Source organism: Thermothelomyces heterothallicus (assembly GCF_042370625.1).
Source record: "Thermothelomyces heterothallicus CBS 202.75 unplaced genomic scaffold P884_scaffold_11, whole genome shotgun sequence".
Taxonomy (NCBI): domain Eukaryota; kingdom Fungi; phylum Ascomycota; class Sordariomycetes; order Sordariales; family Chaetomiaceae; genus Thermothelomyces; species Thermothelomyces heterothallicus.
Genome location: NW_027192572.1, coordinates 586545 through 602901, shown reverse-complemented (window position 1 = coordinate 602901; position 16357 = coordinate 586545). Strand labels below are relative to the sequence as shown.

At 59.1% G+C, this 16357-nt stretch overlaps 6 protein-coding genes and 1 non-coding gene across 7 annotated transcripts; 5 read left to right on the top strand and 2 right to left on the bottom strand.

The window, feature by feature from the left end:
- Positions 1-210: 210 nt before the first annotated feature.
- On the top strand, positions 211-3116 carry P884DRAFT_223917 (uncharacterized protein). Its single transcript, XM_069439576.1, has 3 exons — positions 211-489; positions 592-1524; positions 1755-3116. Exons 1-3 carry the CDS (start codon positions 430-432, stop codon positions 2808-2810), a joined length of 2049 nt encoding a protein of 682 aa, XP_069297600.1. The 5' UTR covers positions 211-429; the 3' UTR covers positions 2811-3116.
- A 974-nt stretch (positions 3117-4090) lies between these two features.
- P884DRAFT_223915 (cytochrome P450) lies at positions 4091-6137 on the top strand (the record flags this gene model as incomplete). Its single annotated transcript, XM_069439575.1, has 3 exons — positions 4091-4312; positions 4400-5211; positions 5308-6137. 3 exons carry the CDS (start codon positions 4091-4093, stop codon positions 5933-5935), a joined length of 1662 nt encoding a protein of 553 aa, XP_069297599.1. The 3' UTR covers positions 5936-6137.
- Positions 6138-6800: 663 nt separating this feature from the next.
- Positions 6801-7514, bottom strand: P884DRAFT_299814 (uncharacterized protein; the record flags this gene model as incomplete). The annotated part of the gene is made up of 2 exons (XM_069444712.1): positions 6801-6953; positions 7341-7514. 2 exons carry the CDS (start codon positions 7512-7514, stop codon positions 6801-6803), a joined length of 327 nt encoding a protein of 108 aa, XP_069297598.1.
- Positions 7515-7936: 422 nt separating this feature from the next.
- Positions 7937-8026, top strand: P884DRAFT_t92. The gene has a single exon. It is a non-coding gene; the product is annotated as a tRNA-Glu (tRNA).
- A 501-nt stretch (positions 8027-8527) lies between these two features.
- On the bottom strand, positions 8528-10433 carry P884DRAFT_259644 (uncharacterized protein). The gene has a single exon (XM_069441369.1). It carries the CDS (start codon positions 10324-10326, stop codon positions 8809-8811), a length of 1518 nt encoding a protein of 505 aa, XP_069297597.1. The 5' UTR covers positions 10327-10433; the 3' UTR covers positions 8528-8808.
- A 2850-nt stretch (positions 10434-13283) lies between these two features.
- Positions 13284-14639, top strand: P884DRAFT_200348 (kinase-like domain-containing protein; the record flags this gene model as incomplete). The annotated part of the gene is made up of 2 exons (XM_069438292.1): positions 13284-13841; positions 14001-14639. Coding segments are annotated over 2 exons (1197 nt in total), but the record flags the coding sequence as incomplete, so codon positions are not given.
- Positions 14640-15080: 441 nt separating this feature from the next.
- P884DRAFT_259640 (uncharacterized protein) lies at positions 15081-16326 on the top strand. The gene has a single exon (XM_069441368.1). The coding sequence runs from the start codon at positions 15126-15128 to the stop codon at positions 16221-16223; it is 1098 nt and encodes a 365-aa protein (XP_069297595.1). The 5' UTR covers positions 15081-15125; the 3' UTR covers positions 16224-16326.
- The last annotated feature ends 31 nt before the right edge of the window (positions 16327-16357 follow it).

The window sequence follows — 16357 nt, the reverse complement described above, 5'->3', positions numbered from 1 at the left end:
CACGTGTTCTTGCCAGGAACCCAACAACTAACCGCCCGAGGCTCAACACGCGCTGCGAAGTTGGAAGCCCCCGGATTTTGGCGCCCAGGCATCAATCAGACTCGCTGCAACCACCTTACCCCGGATTTTCGTCGCACCTTTCTCCTACCTTAGTGTACTTGGGAAGGGGGCCATTAGCAAGCGAGAACAGGCACTGCGCTACCAGGCCTGCGGCCTGCAGCCCACCGGGAGCCACGGATCCACGCGCAAGAAGTAACTACGGATTACCGAGTAAGCCGTGCACACTCCGTACCTTGGCTATTACTGTACCCGTACCTTAGCAGACCCGGACCTGAGCGGATCTTATCGCCCACTCGCGATCTGCTGCCATTATACCCCGAAGTAAGCTTAAGCCTGACCCCAGTAACTAATTGCCTACTTTTGGTAGCGATGGTGTTCCCAGGGCGCTTCAGCACGGGATGTCTGCGCTGCCGCCAGCGTAAAGTCAAGGTTTGGTTGCTCTCAATCTCCATCTCTGTCGCTTTCCAAAAGAGAAGACGACTCTAGACCGGGACTGACTTGCCTCCCCCCGCCGTCGAACGAAACAAAAAGTGCGACGAGGCCAGGCCTTCGTGCCGTCGTTGCTGCATCTACGGCAAGCCCTGTCCGGGCTACACGGACCAGTTTCAGTTCCGCCACCGTGGGACCCAGCTCGGTCCCGGTTCGAGTGCCGCTTCGGCGCAGCGCGAGCGGGCCGGGGCGGCGGCGGCGGGGGCGGCGGGGAATAAGCAAGGGCTGACGCAGGTCAGCAAAGCCCCTGAGCGCCAGGGATCTCGTCAGTCTCCGCCGGTGTTGATCAAGATAGAGCACCCAGGGCCGGAAGTGCAGCAACTGCACCAACAACAGCAACTACGGCGGCAGCAGCAACATCAACGACAAGAAACAGTAGAGCAAGAAGAACAACAAGCCCACCAACAACGACAACGACAGCAGCAGGACCAGCACCAGCACCAGCACCAGCACCAGCACCAGCAACTACAACAAGGAGCCGTCCAGACCGTGCCATGGGACCGGGCTCTTGTCCGCGCGCCCGACCCGTCCTACGATGACGTGTCGCTCTCCTACTTTGTCCGCCGCTTCGTGTCGCCCAACCCGACCGACGGCTTCCCGGGCCACCTGAGCTTCCTGCCGAGCCTGTACGACTCGCACAGCCAGGGGCTGCTCGAAGCGGCGACGCTGACCGTGGCCCAGATGGCGGCCTACAACAAGTTTGGGGGCGAGCGGTTCCGGGTCCAGTCGTACCGCAACTACGGCCGCGCCATCCGCATGCTGCAGGACATCATCCGGTCTGAACATCAGGCGACCGATGACAGGGTCATCACCTCCGTCCTCCTCCTCTGCACCCTCAAGGACATCAGCGGCGAGGGATCCGGCGACCCGGGCGAGCACGCCCCGGGCCTGTACTACCTCGTTGAGAAGCGCGGGCCAGAGCAGATCGCCACCAGCCGGGGGGCCGAGCTCCTCTTCCTGGCCCTGATCCGCCTGGTAAGTAATGCCGGAAGCACCACCAGCATCACCACCACCACCACCTCCTCCTCCTTCCACTTCCACCTCCTCTTTTAGTGTATCCTATAAGTCAAGTGTCTTTCATTTTTCCTCTCACACCCCCCTTTACACACTTCCCTCCTCCGTCTCCCATCCTTGTTCTTCTTATTTTCCTTTTTTCTTGTTCGGGTCGCTAAAACGACCGCTCGCCGTGGGTTTCGGTCCGTTAGCAAGTCTATTCGTTCCTGCACGACGACGACACGTATGTGGACCCCGGGTCCATCGCGACGGCCTGGGGCGCCTTCGACCCGCTGCTGCGGGCGCTGTCCATGATGTCGCGGACGCTGTCGCTGCGCAAGCGGCTGCTCTCGCCGGGCGCAGAGCAGCCGCCGCTGGTCGACGACCCGGTGGAGCAGGCGGCCGTCCTGCATGGCTGCTTCGAGACACTCGACGCCTTCCACCGCTGGGACGAGGAGGCGGCTGAGTACTGGAAGACCACCTTCGAGGGCCGCGCCGTGCCGACCGCGCTGGGCGAGGTGGCGCCGCCGCCGTCGTCGTCGGCGGCGGCGGCAGGCAGCGGGGGGCCGGCGCCGCAGCACTACGACGTCGAGACGGCGTGCACCATCATCCTGACCCGGTCGGAGCGGCTGATCCTGCTCGTGAGCATGATCGCGTACCACTACTACCAGGAGCGGGACGGGCGCGGCGCCGAGACGGGGCTGGCCGAGTGCGTGCCCGTGCTGGGGCAGCACGTCGGCATGGCCATCGACGACATCCTGGCCAGCGTGCCGTACGCCCTCGGCGACGTCGGCCCGGGCGGCGTGCCATCCTCCCTGGCCCACGACGGCGCCGCCGCCATCGTCATCGTCCAGTCCATCCGCCTCGTCGCCTCGTGCGCCTTCGCCTCCCCGGCCCAGCTGCGCAGCGCCAACGACGTCCTCGCCCGCATCAACGCGGGCATCGGCATCCGCGCCGCCGCCGGCCTGCTCGAGGAGGACATGGTCCGCTCCAGCTGGGTCCGCGAGCAGGCGTTCCTGCGCGAGTGCTTGGCCCGGGAGTCGGCGGCCATGATGATGGCGACGACGCCGACGACATTGGCGACGACGCCGACGTCGATGACGACGACGGCGACCACGGCGACAACGGCGAGTAGTCCGCCCCCCGCCGGTGTCGGTTTTACCCCGAACCCTCACAGCCCGGGCCCCGGCCCCGGCCCCAGCTCCGGCGCGAGCCCCGGCTGCTGGGCGGGCGACCCCTTTGCGTCCCCGTACGTCGGCCGAGAATGATCGTCCGGCCGGATCCGGTCCGTCGACGAAGGGACTGTTGGGATGGGTTTGCGATGGGAGGGAGTTGTTTGGTGGGTGGCCAAAACAGAGTCACTCCACGGTACATACTGCGTATGGTGACGGTGCGAGGCAACAAGGGCATGCGAGAGTGGGCGTAGGTTTTTGGAGATTTACTTATTAGCTTACCTACTTGTACTGTCGGGGCGTAGCGGTGGAACGTTGTACGTACATACGTAAGTGGAGGTCCGGGCAACAGCCGTGGAAATGATCTGTATGTAACTTTTGTCATAACACTGGTGTATTCAGTACTGCGTGTATGTATGTGTACAGTACACGTGTCCGTGAGGGACATCATGATCATGTTTGTCCTGTTCAGGCTCAAGGGCCTCTCTTCGGTAACGTGGTGTGTACGGATTAGTTATCATGTAATACAACACCATGTAGTGTAACAACGGTCGTTTCTAAATGCAGACCATCTTTGCGAGCAGTAGTATACGGGATTAATCCGTTCTTTGATCATCAGACCCCATCCTTTTTTTTCCCTGGCCGTTGTTTACTTGGTAGGAGATGTCAATCAAGCTTGGGACAGCTTTTTACTCCGTAAACTCGCAGGCTAAGCTAAATTGGGACGGACTTTGCGACCTGCCTGTGTATGTGGGTGGAGTCGTGCTGCGGCTTGGGAATTTTAACCCCCAAAGCTCGAGCCAAGCTCGGATTCTGCTGCACCGGCTTGTGCTGGGGTGTCCCTTCGGGGCACCGTGAAGGCGAGTGTGTGGGATAGAAGGTGTAAAGGTGTAAAAGTACTGCGCAAAGGAAGAATATGTATGTATTGTACATACAGTACTCCGTAGCGTACCGTGTAAGACCACTACTCTCGACTCCCGAACCGACAAGAGTAATTAGTATTACGGTACCCAAGCATATTCGCATACTCTACGACTTCATCCGGACCGCGCGTCCGGCCGTGAGTTTGCGAATGGGAATGGGTCTTGCGAGCTTGCCAACTCTCTCTCCCTGGGCCGTGTTTCCCTGATCGTCTACCTACTCCTCTTCTCCGGGTTCTGAACGGCAACTTCCCGATTACCTCAATTCATCACCGACCACATCCACATTCCTTGGTCCGTCTCCTACTACTATTAATGAAGTACACGCTTTATAAGTCCACAGAGTCGCCTACCCCTCTTTTCTTTGGCCTTTGATTGTTCTCAGCCAAAGACACACAACAAGCCGTCTTCGCCGCTCGCCGCTCGCCGCTCGCCACCGCCAGCTCCCTCGCCGCCATGACGGTAGCATCTCATCTCTTCGGCTTCCCTAGCCTCACACTTGCTGCGGCCGTCGAGTTTCTGGTGGCCATCAGGCTATTTCCAGACTTGGTCGGTTCGCATGGTCGGCTCACATTGGCGGCCGGCGCCATCTTAGTCAACTATGCCTTCGGACTCGTCTTTTGGGCATTTCTGTACCCCAACTTCTTCAGCCCTCTACGCCGGATCCGTGGTCCCAGAGTAAGAGCCACCCGGCCGACCGAACCGTTTTTTTTTTTGTTCTAGGATCGTGATCCCAAGTGCTGACCGGGATCCCATCCGTCATAGGCTATAGTGAGCGCCGCGTATCAGTCCATGATCGTGAAAGAGGGCCCTTCTGGTAACCTGTTTCTTGATCTCGTCGGACGGTACCCGGACGAGGAGTTGATCGCCCTCGACTGCTTCGGCCGTCAGATCCTGGTTGCCAAACCTCACCTGTTGGCCGACCTGCTCGTCCACAAGTGCTACGACTTCGCCAAGCCCAGGAGGATCAGCGCCTTTCTACGGCGCGTTCTCGGGAATGGCCTAGTCACCGTCGAGGAGGACCAGCACAAGTTCATCCGCAAGAACACCATGCCTGCGTTCCGCGCCCGCCACATCACCGACCTGTACCCCATGATGTGGTCCAAGGCCGGTGTCCTAGTCAGGACTCTGAACCGCCAGATCGCCAGCGCGTCGAGCGCCGAGTCCAAGGGCTCCGCCGTGCTGGAGCTGACCAGCTGGGCGCACAAGGTCACCCTCGACATCATCGGCGTTGCCGGCATGGGCCGCGCCCTCAACGTGGTCGAGAAGCCGGGCGACCCGCTCCAGGAGCTCTACGAGGAGCTCCTCGAGCCCGACCGGGAGAAGATCATCTTCGCCGCCCTCTCCCTGGCCTTCGGCTTCCCGGTCATCCGCATGTTCCCCTGGAGGATGAACAACCTCTTCATCTACCTGACCTCCTCCCTGGAAAACATCTGCAGGGACCTGATCAAGGAGAAGCGAAAGGCCATCGTCGAGAACAAGGACGACCACTTTGACATCCTGTCTCTCCTGATCAAGACGGGCAACTTTGACGACGAGGTCCTCAAGGACCAGCTCCTCACATTCCTGGCTGCCGGGTACGACTTATGCCTTACGCCTATCATTCCTATCAACCCCCAATCCCGATCCGTTGCTGACTTTTTTTTTCTTTCGTCCTTTCAATCCCGTAATAGGCACGAGACCACGGCGTCCGCCCTCGCCTGGTCGTCATACTTGCTGGCCAAGCACCAAGAGTACCAGAAGAAGCTGCGGGACGAGGTGACGGAGGCGCTGGGGGAGAAGCCGGTGGCGGGCGAGCTGCCGGTCGACCTGGCCGGCGTGCTGAAGCAGCTGCCGTACCTGAACGGCATCATGCACGAGACGCTCCGGCTGTACCCCACCGTGCCGCTGACCATGCGCGAGGCCCTCCGCGACACCCGGCTCGGCGACCAGCCGATCCCCAAGGGCACCGAGGTGGTCGTCTCCATCTGGCAGGTCAACCGGTCGCCCGAGATCTGGGGCCCCGACGCGGACCGGTTCCGGCCGGAGCGCTGGATCAACGCCGACGACGGCAAGGCGAACCGCCACGGCGGCGCCAGGAGCAACTACGACTTCCTCACCTTCCTCCAGGGCCCCCGCAGCTGCATCGGCCAGGAGTTCGCAAAGGCCGAGATGCGCTGCCTGCTCGCCGCCCTCGTCACCTCCTTCTCCTGGGACCTGGCCATGGACGAGTCCAAGATCGTGCCCCGGGGCGTCATCACCATCAAGCCCGAGCACGGCATGTACTTGAGGATGAGGCCCCTTCACCACGGCGCGGCATGATAATGATACTGTGTGTCCGTGAATGATTCTGGGCATGTACACGGGCGGTTCCCTAATTACATGGAGATTGGGACAGCCCTGGATCATGAGTAAAAAAAACTATGTCGACACACGACTTCATAGCTACCTCGGACGGGTTGCGAGGAATTTGGCGTATATCTTTCGGGGACCTTAGGGAGCTCTCTTGTGCGCGTCGTTCGTCACGGTCGACTTCATGTATTTGGGACAAGGATCCGTTGAAGGGAGGGAGAGGAAGGGCTGGCGAAGCCCAGGGCGTGATGACATTTATGAAGAAGCATCCGGGCAGTTTGGATGTCAGATACTCACATGTGGCAACACCCTGGCACGAATGGAAATCGTGCATTCTATGATTATATAGCGGCCAAACAAACAGTCGAAATATCATATCTTGATCTCGGAATTCGAAGGCCGGGCTTTTCTCTATCAGTCCTTGGCTATCACTATTTTCTCATGTTCCAATAGGCTTGTTTCCGGAAAATCAAATCATAACCGGCCAAGGTCCTAGATACTCCAGAGCCTCCATCCGGGTTCATAGTACAGATCCTTCTGAATTAGCAGGCCCAGCTCCCGCTCTATCTCGTCAAGGCCGGGTAGCTGGCTGGCTGTTGGACATGTTGATGGAAATGTCCGGTATCGGGCGTCCCCAGTCCCAATGACAGTGTTTTATGACATGCGTTATCCGTGGCCGGCGCTGGCGCAGCAGTGGGGTTCGACAATGGCGGAGAGGAGGAGGAAGAGGAGGGTCCGAGGAGTTACCATGATCGAGGCAAAAGGGACTAGCATACAGCGGTGAATGTCAAAGAAAGAATAGGGTGATTATGTGTCCGGTCACGCAATTACAGTTTCATGATTCCGTCCCCCTCTCTAATTCTCTCCTTAACGTCTTTTCGAAATCGCCATCTCCGCCACGGCCTCGGCCATCAACAGCAAAGGCGGCGTAGCCGATGCCGTGCTCGGGCGAGAGCGACAGCAGCGTCTGGTAGCCGCTGAGGGGGCCCTGCTTCGTGGAGAGATCAGGGCGGCCACGTACCTGCGCTGCCATTGTCGAGCTTGAGCTTGAGCTTGAGCTTGAGCTCGGGACGTGAGGCGGGCGAGGGCAAGGGCGAGAACGGTGAGGCCCGGACGGAGTATCTCCGGGAGCGGCCGGCTCCAAGGAGAGGGCCAGGTGGGCGGTGTGGCCAAACGGGCTGCAGGGAGCGCCGGGCCGTGGCCGGCCGGAGGAGGGTGGACGAGAGTAATTATGACGCGCCTGAGCTTGGTCAAGCAAGTCGTTGGCCAAACGCGCGACAAAGTAGCTGGCGCCCCTGACAGGGCAAATAGAAGACACGGGCTGTTAGTCTTGGAAATCGACGAGTCTGACAGTAAGCCTTATGCTAAGAGATACCAGAATGTACCTGTTCTTCAGCACCGCCAGCGTAGCGTGCATGCCCAGAACCTTGGAGACGCTGGCAATCCGATACAGCGACTCGGGCTCGAAAGAGGGCGCATGGTAGTGCTCGTACAGCAGCTTGTCGAAGGGGCAGGAGCACACCTGGACGGCGGAACAAGGCCCTTGCATCTTAAGTTTATACGCCTGTCTATCAAGAGCGGTAATTAAGCCAGGGGAAACCAGTCTCGGGCTAGGTTAACTTGACTTCGCCTATCCTCCTTGTCGGGAATTTAATGTGTGCTCCAGATTACAGACCGAGATAGTTAATGCCTTCGGCGAGCTTCTTTTGCCATTACCTTGACAACATCCTCTTTTCGATGTCTGAGAATTCCCTCTTGCCCTTACATAAAAAGGGGAAACCCTAACCCTGTCTCTCGACTTCGCGACCCCCTCGCACCAGCGCACGCGCAGCTCATCTGGCCCGGTGGGCCATCCCCGCATCTCTTTGTGTTTGGTTGGTCAGAGTCTTCAGAAGCAACCCCACTTTTCAAGAAAAAATGGTTGACAAATCCCAATCGCGAGCTGACAACCAGCAAGCAAACAACACACTATCGGGTGTGGTGTAATGGCTAACATCGTTGACTCTCACTGCTCAGCAGTGGACATCTCAACAGCTCCGGGTTCGATTCCCGGCATCCGAGTCACTTTTTCAACTTTTGCTCTGGGCTCCCAAGGTCCCTTGACTTCGGAGTTGACCTTTTCTTCTTTTGGTCTCCGAATCTTAGATGGAATCCCCGAGCACCGTATATATATATGTATGTACATACATATACGGGTCCGTACGCAGTGAGGTTGCATCCCAAGTGGTCACCTCTTCTTCGTCTTCGTCGCGCGCAGCGAGCCTTTTGTGTGTTTCTGGCCAGCGCTGGTCGAGGTTGTCCAGCACTCGGGACCGCAAACCAGGATACGAAAATGGGATGGGCCGGCTGGAGCGGGAGCACCGTCCAGTATCGGCCCGGGTGATTATCGCCGACACCATGTCCTTCGACATTCCCGTCTTGCCCATGGTGGTCAGCTGCTTCAAGACGGCCCGTTTCGGCACGTCCGGGGACGGGGAGGACGAAGGACGCTGATGAAAAGCGCACCCTCCGCCAGATACCAAGTAAAGCGTGACTGAGAGCGTACTAGACCTTGCACATGGTGTTTGTCTCTAGTTTGTAAACTGCTAATCAAATTGACGACGATATTCATTGCCTCGCTATTGCTCAGGAACCCGTTGTCGCTCAGGAACCCGTCCGCCCCTTGTTTATGTGTACATACATCCCAGGCAAGTACTCGTGTTTCGAAACTACCATGGCATGGTGTCGCCTCGGATCACGCATACCCTCGCATCATCATCATCCATGACCTAGATAGGTAATTAGGGTATGGTACCCAACCGTAGCCGTCGCCCGCCTAACTAACTACCTACCTACCTACCTACCTAGACACGCTTCTCCTTGTCTCCTTTAAAGGTGTACTTCATCCCCTGCTTCACGTCGCTCCAGAACAGGCGCCACACGTCGGTGGCCCAGTTGGCCCCGTTGACCCAGGGGGCCTTGCCGGCGACCTTGGGCATGCGGTCGTGGGCCGAGACCATGTAGGTCGAGCTCAGGCCGACGGCGGGCCGGACGGGCAGGGAGGCGCGCTCGCGGGGGTCGACGTAGGGCGCGGCGGCGGCGGCGCCGGTGCGGTCCATGTGGCGGATCACCTTGATCAGCTGGCGGACGCGGACGTCGGCGCCCGGGGTCCAGGAGGCGGCGGTGTAGCCGGTGATGAGCCCCGCGTTGGGCACGCCCTCGAGCATCGTGCCGTTCCAGATGTAGCGGCGGCCGAAGGAGGCGGTGACGGACTCGCCGTCGACGGTGACGTCGACGCCCGAGAGCAGCTCAAAGTAGAGGCCCGTGGCCGTGACGATCATGTCGGCCTCGAGCTCGGCGCCGGACCGCAGCCGGATGCCCGTCTCGGTGACGGTCTCGATGGTGTCGGTGACGACGCGGGCGTTGGGCCGGTGCAGCGCCTTGAAGAAGTCGTTGTTGGGGCAGAAGCAGAGCCGCTGCTCGAACGGGTTGTACCACGGGTTGAAGTGCTTGTCCACGTCGACGTGGGCCGGCAGTTGCTTCCGCATCTCCTGGGTGATGAAGCGGCGGCCCCAGTTGGGGAAGGTGGTGAGCAGCCAGGTGAAGACGGTCTCGAGGAGCATGGAGCGCCACCAGTGGAGCGTCTGGGCCCAGGAGAGCGGCATGAAGCGGGCCAGCCGGCTGACCATCTTGTCCGTGCCCGGCAGGCCGAAGACGTACGAAGGAGTGCGCTGCAGCATCGTCACGCTCGCGGCCGTCTTGGCCAGGTTCGGCAGCAGCGTCACGGCCGTCGCGCCGGACCCGATTATGACCACCTTCTTGCCCGCGTAGTCGACGCTCTCGTCCCAGAACTGCGGGTGCACCACCTGCCCGCCGAACCTCTCGATTCCCGGGATCACGGCGGGCAGCGGCCGCTCGTAGCTGTAGTAGCCGCTGGCGCCGATGACCCACCACGCCTTGATCACCTTTTTCTCCCCGGCGCCGCTGTTATTGTTGTTGATGTCACCGCGCCGGACCTCAACCTGCAGCGTCCAGCACTGCTCGTCGCTGCTCCAAGCCATGGCGACGACGCGATGGCCGAGGCGGATCTTCTTGTCGATGCCCTCGGCAGCCGCGCACTCCTCCATGTACGACTTGATGGCCGGCCCGGGCGCCATGCTCACCTCGTGGGGCCAGGGCCGCCAGGGGAAGCCGAACAAGCCCATGGAGCTGTCGGTCCGGATGCCGGGGTACTTCCAAAAGGCCCAGGTCCCCCCGATCTCGGCCCGGGCCTCGAGGATGGCATAGCTGTGGTGCGGCAGCAGGGTCTGCACCCGGTACGCCGCGTTGATGCCGCTGAGTCCGGCCCCCACAATGACAATATCCACCAATTCCGGTTCCATCTTGGTCGGCACCGTTGCCACTCACTCTTGGTACGGACGTACTCCGCTCCTTGCGTCGGGAAAAGACGAATCACGTGGGGAATTGATTAGCTCCTCAGGAGTGGACTGCGAAAACGCCAAACAGAGAGAGAGCATTCGGGCAGGCTCCGCTCCGAGATCCAGAAATCCAAAATGAAAAATTCTGGCCCAGCCCGGCGCCATGCCGACCAAGACAACGCTAACCAGTTCGAGTCACACGGGTATTTTGGGGCGGGGCGGCCCGATCGGCTCGGTCCCAAAATCTTAGTAGTACGCACAGTGAGATTAGAATGTCTGATGCCTGAAAGCATCGTGCAGTACTGGAGTAAAGGACGTCCTGGAAGTGGGAATAACCATATCACAGGGTTCCGTTCATCAGTGTTTGAACTTGTCTTTTGTCACTTTCATGTACGCATTTGCATGTACTTCGTATGTACAGTACTGAACGGTACATACATGCATGCATACAAGTGGACGGACTATATTCCCCATAGCCTAGAATACCTCGGGTAGGTATCCGTATGCCCCGCGCCTCCATGCACGCTCCGGGGTCCTGTTGGCTTAATTCGTGACACACTGGATCGGATGCCGCTTCCGGCTCTTGGCAGCACGTCTCCGCCGGAGCGCCTGGGATGAACACTCCTCGGCCGACAGGTAGCCGGTATTTCAAGTCTCTCTTTTGTAATCGACGCACCCGGAATTTTGGTGATGATAGGGCGGCTGTGATTGAACCCAGCGTTACACGACACAGCACGTTCAGCCCTGCCAATTCGGGAATACGCCCCGCATATAAACGCGGTGTAGTTGGCGGCTGCGAGTTTAACGCCTCGGCTGCAGTCAATGGTGATGTTGCCCGTACTTTTTGACCCCCCACACTTGCAACCGGTGGAGGTACGGTGATCTCGGGGGGATACGGAGGGCCATGTAACAAGCTGCTGTGGATTTCGCAACGGGTACTTTGCTTAAGGAGATCTCGTCGCTTAGCCTCAATCGACGAGCGTCCCCCTTCCTTGGACATACGGTACATACATTCTGAAGCCAGCCAAGGCAGGCACTCAAGACCATGGTCACCGGTTGCCGCTCGAGTCGAGCAATTTAGCGACTCGCATCCAAACGAACAAGGGCAAACACGCTGGGCGCCCGCGTGTTGGGCCCCTCTAATGGGAGGAGATGGACGATCCCGGGGAGCTCCTTGCTTCCCCGGTGGCGGAACCACGATTGAGATAGCCCTGCTATCCCTTATTCGTGGGCGGCTTGTATCGTGTCTATCCTACTAGGGTGATCGAGCCAGGCCAGTTGAGCCCAAGTCCGGGCATTGTTAGGCAGTGACAGGTTCCCCACCTTCAGAGGCACCTCCGTGCACACCCCCATGCACACCCCAATACACTACACACACTCATAGGGACCCCTACACCCCTTCGATTGCAACTACCCTAACTACTCCTCCGTACAAGAGGTACAAACCAACCAGGCTGACAAGCTTGTGTCTCCAGTTTCCATTCTTAGCAATGCCACTCCTGCAGCTACTCCACCATCGTAGTGGACTACCCCCAGATCCCCACAGAAAGAGCCGTATCAGTCTCCAAGCATCGTTTTAGCCGCTACTACCTGAGCAAGGTCTGCCAGACGACCGTCGCCTTAAGGGAAAGTATATCGTCTTAGCCCTTGGGTCTGGGGAAGTGTGGTATCCGAGCTACGTGGTATGTGTCTGCTTCGCTTTTGCCGTTCAAGCTTCTAAACGGTCAAGGTTCTTATAACCCGGGACAAAAAATGGGTTTGGTTGGGTGGGTTCGGCCGATTCGCCCGGGCGCCGGCCCGAGAACCAGGCGGGGCCCCTTGGAGAGGCGTTTTCCTGCAGCTGTTGAGGGCAGATATCCTTTGGCGCGGGGGGTGGCTGGAGGGGGGTGAGGTCTTGGTGATGGGCCTTGAGAAGGGTCTCGAGATGTCGTGGCGTGGAGGAAATGACTGGCCTTCGACTTGCAACATGGGATCCAGTCGTCTCGCGCGCAGGATGCAGCCAATCGTTCGGCGCTTCAGGCATGGATGCTGAGCTCGGCGACGAAACAGCCAACAAGCGCTCACATGTGTTAGTGCTCGCTGTTGCCTCTGGCCCAACCTCCTTTCCACCTTCCACCCCTTTTCTCCCGTCGAGGTTTTCAACGAACTCCGGAATACAAACACGACCGAGCTGCTTTGGTCTGGGCACATACTTAGGTAAAATGCTGAGCAGCCAAAACCACCCCAGCGGTTCGGGCGAGACCGAACGCGTCTCATCGCGCAGGCTCGCGCACATGTTGGAGGAACGTGGAATACCAGTTGCTGACCAAGTTGCTGGCGCCAACCAATCTGCACCCTCCCCCTCCTCCTCCGGCGCTACGAATCCGTTTACATCGAGCGAGTTGCAGGGCCGGATTAACACCACGGCTCCAGCCGGAGATGAGTTGCAACCTGTCCCTCAGAACCTCCATCAAGGAGTCCCCCAGCAACTGCACCCAAGCGTGCGCATCATTATCGAGTATTCACACGCAATATCGGTCGACGTCACCCCCGCCGGGAGCACCGACTCGGACGCTGACGCGGCATCTCGACAACCCTATGTTGAGCTGAATGCAGCCCAGTCCAGCCCCAACGCCTTCCGGAAGCTTGCCGTGGTTCAATCTCAGAAAGACTTGGGCGTCACGATAAAGGCGACCACGACAGCTAAGAAAGGCCCGATACTCCATTGCAGGCTGTCCTTCGACCCAGTCGCCGATCGCATCGCCATATCAAACCGCGATGGCAAGTCCATTCTTGCCATACCGCTCGACAGAGGAAGCCCGGCCCAGTCAAGGCAGCCGGTAGAGCTCAAGACGTACTTCGTTGAGATCCTGGAGTCCGGGTCTTGGGCCATTCTCACGGGTTCCAAACAGCATATCCTTGATCTCTCCATCCTGCCACGCCGCAACATCACAATCGTGCGAACTCCCGATGAGCCAATTGAGTCGGCACTCCCAGGTACCAAGAGGCAGCACGAGCCGTCACAGCCAACAGCGGGAGAAGCCAAGAAAAAGAAATCAGGGGATGAGGGCAGCGTGGTCCAAGCGAGCATTGTCTTTCAGCCGGCTCCAGAATCCACGGAAGCCAAGGCAGAACCCCAGCTTCATCTTCCCCCCGGCCAGCAGGAGAAAAGCCTTGCCACGGGCGGTCAGGGCAACGCTGTTCTCGGTCTCCGCCATCCTTTCGAAGACCTACGCCCCGGCGATAGGGCGAAAATCATTGGACCCGACGGCGAGGACTACACGCTTAGCTACGACAAGATGATTTCGTTGAGATCTAACAGCCATGTGTTTACCGCTCAGCACTCGGGTCACCCTGAGAAGCTCAAGGTTGTGAAGGTTATCCGCTCGCCCTCGGGGCCAATCGCCCCAGGGGAGTCTCGCGATGTGGCTGAAAGGGTGCAAAGAATGGGAGAGCTCTGGCTGAAGGAGGTCAAGATCCATTCCCAGCTGTCGCAGCATGTGAGTACCTGGTCCGCTAGTATTACACAAAACCTCGCACTGCATCAAGGGCATGGGCTCGACGCCGAGCAGTCCAGTGGTAGAGCCACCGCGAATGCTCGTGAGAACTGGCGAGGAATGTCTAGCTCCCTGTTACTGACCATACTCACCCGGACCTAGCCCTCGGTCGTACGTCTTGACGGCCACGACTCGAGATTCCTGGCGCTCTACATGGAAAATATAGACGCACCGTCGCTAGACCAGTACCCTTGTCACACCATGACGACGGCCGATCAAACCCGAGTGTTGCACGACATGTCCACCGCCCTGTACTACATCCAGAATCAAGGGTTTGTCCACCACGACATCAAACCGGCCAATATTCTTTTCTCGCCAGCCCGCGGCGCCGTCCTGATCGACTTCGGCTTGTCGGCGGCACTGACCGATCGAACGGTGCACGACGGAGGCACCCCCTGGTACCTCCCGCCCGAATTTCTGGGAAGAGGCACGCGGGGCACGCCGGGTGACATCTACGCGCTTGGGGTTGTGATGCTATACGTCATTGGCCGACTCCCCTTGCCGGAGCGCCACCACGGGAACCTGTGGTGGAGGATCCGCGACGCGCTTATTCCCGACTCCGACGCAGCACGTATGATGGCTTCGTGGCGAGAAGTCGTCGAACAAGCGTCTCGAGGCCTGGAAACCTCTGCGTCGAAGCTGGAGGACTTGGTAGGAAGAATGCTTGTTCGTGAGAGGTCACACAGAGTGGCGCTAGATAGGTTGGTTGAGGAGTCGTCAGCGCTCTCAAGGAACGGGTAAAAGAAGCCACCTGCCCGCTGTGGGGTTTGAGCTTTCTTGGCTGGGGCACGACCCCAACCCTGAACCTTTTCCGACTCGGCTTCCGGCACCTCTTTGCCTCTAGGTAATGGCTCTGTTCACCTCTTTCGAGAAAAAAATAAGGAAATAAATTGTTCTCTTCCTTCTTCGGATTTAAAACACCATTGGCCGTGTAGAATCCTGATTAGATTGGTTTATCAACGAGTGGAGTGAAGAATGACCACCAAACGTCAAGGAAACGATGCGCAGTGCCAAGGCCATGCCGGGTGTGGGGATTTTCCGGGGTCGGCTGTGAGGTGCAATGGAAGGAGGATAGAACTCCCACCACCCATCGGTCAGCTACAATCAACATGGACACTGCCCAACTTGCACCAACCCAGCACCAGCATCATCACCAGCACGCGCGTCAGCCCCGGACCGCCACCTCCACACTCCCTAAGCATCCATACCAGCGCCAGCCAAGCAACGATGAATGGCGTTCTGCCGTCCCCGCAGTACGAGTACGATCGCGAGTGGCGCTGGCCCTGGTGGAAGTTTGAGCTCATGCCCGATGTCCTCTTCACGACGCTACACGAACGGTTCAACACCAGAACATGCCCCATCCAATCGCCACACACTTTCCTTTTCGACGTCCGCGCCTGTGCGGAGGAGTCCCACGACATAGATACGTTCTACGCGAAACTTGCCGAAAAGAGAGACCAACGAGTCGCCGAGCTCGAGGCTGCCTGGGAGGAGGTTAGCGACAGGATGCACTCGCTGTTGAATCGCGGGCCAGTGTGTGGCTTCCCTGGATGCAAATCCATGGAGATGGAGGACGAAAATCCGTTCTCAAAGAGCAATAACCGATTTGCCCGGAGTGCCGCATTTTGCCATCTCTCGAGAACCATGGCATTCGACTGCCTGATCAACTTTTTCGACGGCTTGGTACGCGACAATCGCGAGAAGGATAGGAGGAGGGAAGAGGAGCTCAAGACTCCGGCACGTATCCTAGAACTCACATACGAGAGCGAAAGTATTGGCGCCGGCCAGACCCCCCCAGCTGACGCAGACGACGCCTTCGCCGGAGATCCTGTCCGACCGACCCCGCCCCAGCCAATCCGCCATGCTCTCTCCCCCTGTCTGTCACCCGAATCGACTCCGAGCAACGAGGTCGACCCACCACAAATCTTCCCGGATCAGAAGGATGCGGGTGGTGAAAATCCCCCTAATCCCGTCCCCGCCGACGATCCCACACCCGTGTCATCTGGGAGGCATAATTCTGTCCCGCTGGCGACCGAGGCGGCAAAACAGGCCGCAGGTGCGCCACAATGCGACCCGCCTTCGACTCGTCGCCGCCCTCCCGGCGGCTTACCCAGCCCATCACAACGGAAGAGAAAGAGAGACGGGCCAGGGAGCAACTCGGGCGGCGGCGGGGCGACGGACACAGCCGTCGGTGATTCCGAGGCGCAAGATACGGGTGTGGGCCAAATCACCGAGCGGCCTCCTGCCAAACGACGGGCGGCAAGACCGCTAGGGGGGGCAAACGTGGAAGGACCGCCCAGGAGGAGCGCGCGTGTCGCCAGGTGAGCGACGAGGCAGACGTGCCGTCTTCATGAGCGGTCTTATTCAGAATAATCTACCAATGAACAGTTTTCACTATCTTTTACCTCCCGGTGGGGAGAGGGCCGGGGGGGGGGGGGGGGGGGGGGGGGGGGGGGGGG

Bases quoted from the DNA above. Each gene is read 5' to 3' on its own strand.
- P884DRAFT_223917 (XM_069439576.1), top strand. From the start codon at position 430: ATGGTGTTCCCAGGGCGCTTCAGCACGGGATGTCTGCGCTGCCGCCAG. The intron at 490-591 runs GTTTGGTTGCTC...CGAAACAAAAAG, and splicing joins GCCGCCAGCGTAAAGTCAAG to TGCGACGAGGCCAGGCCTTC. The intron at 1,525-1,754 runs GTAAGTAATGCC...TCGGTCCGTTAG, and splicing joins TCCTGGCCCTGATCCGCCTG to CAAGTCTATTCGTTCCTGCA.
- P884DRAFT_259644 (XM_069441369.1), bottom strand. From the start codon at position 10,326: ATGGAACCGGAATTGGTGGATATTGTCATTGTGGGGGCCGGACTCAGC.
- P884DRAFT_259640 (XM_069441368.1), top strand. From the start codon at position 15,126: ATGAATGGCGTTCTGCCGTCCCCGCAGTACGAGTACGATCGCGAGTGG.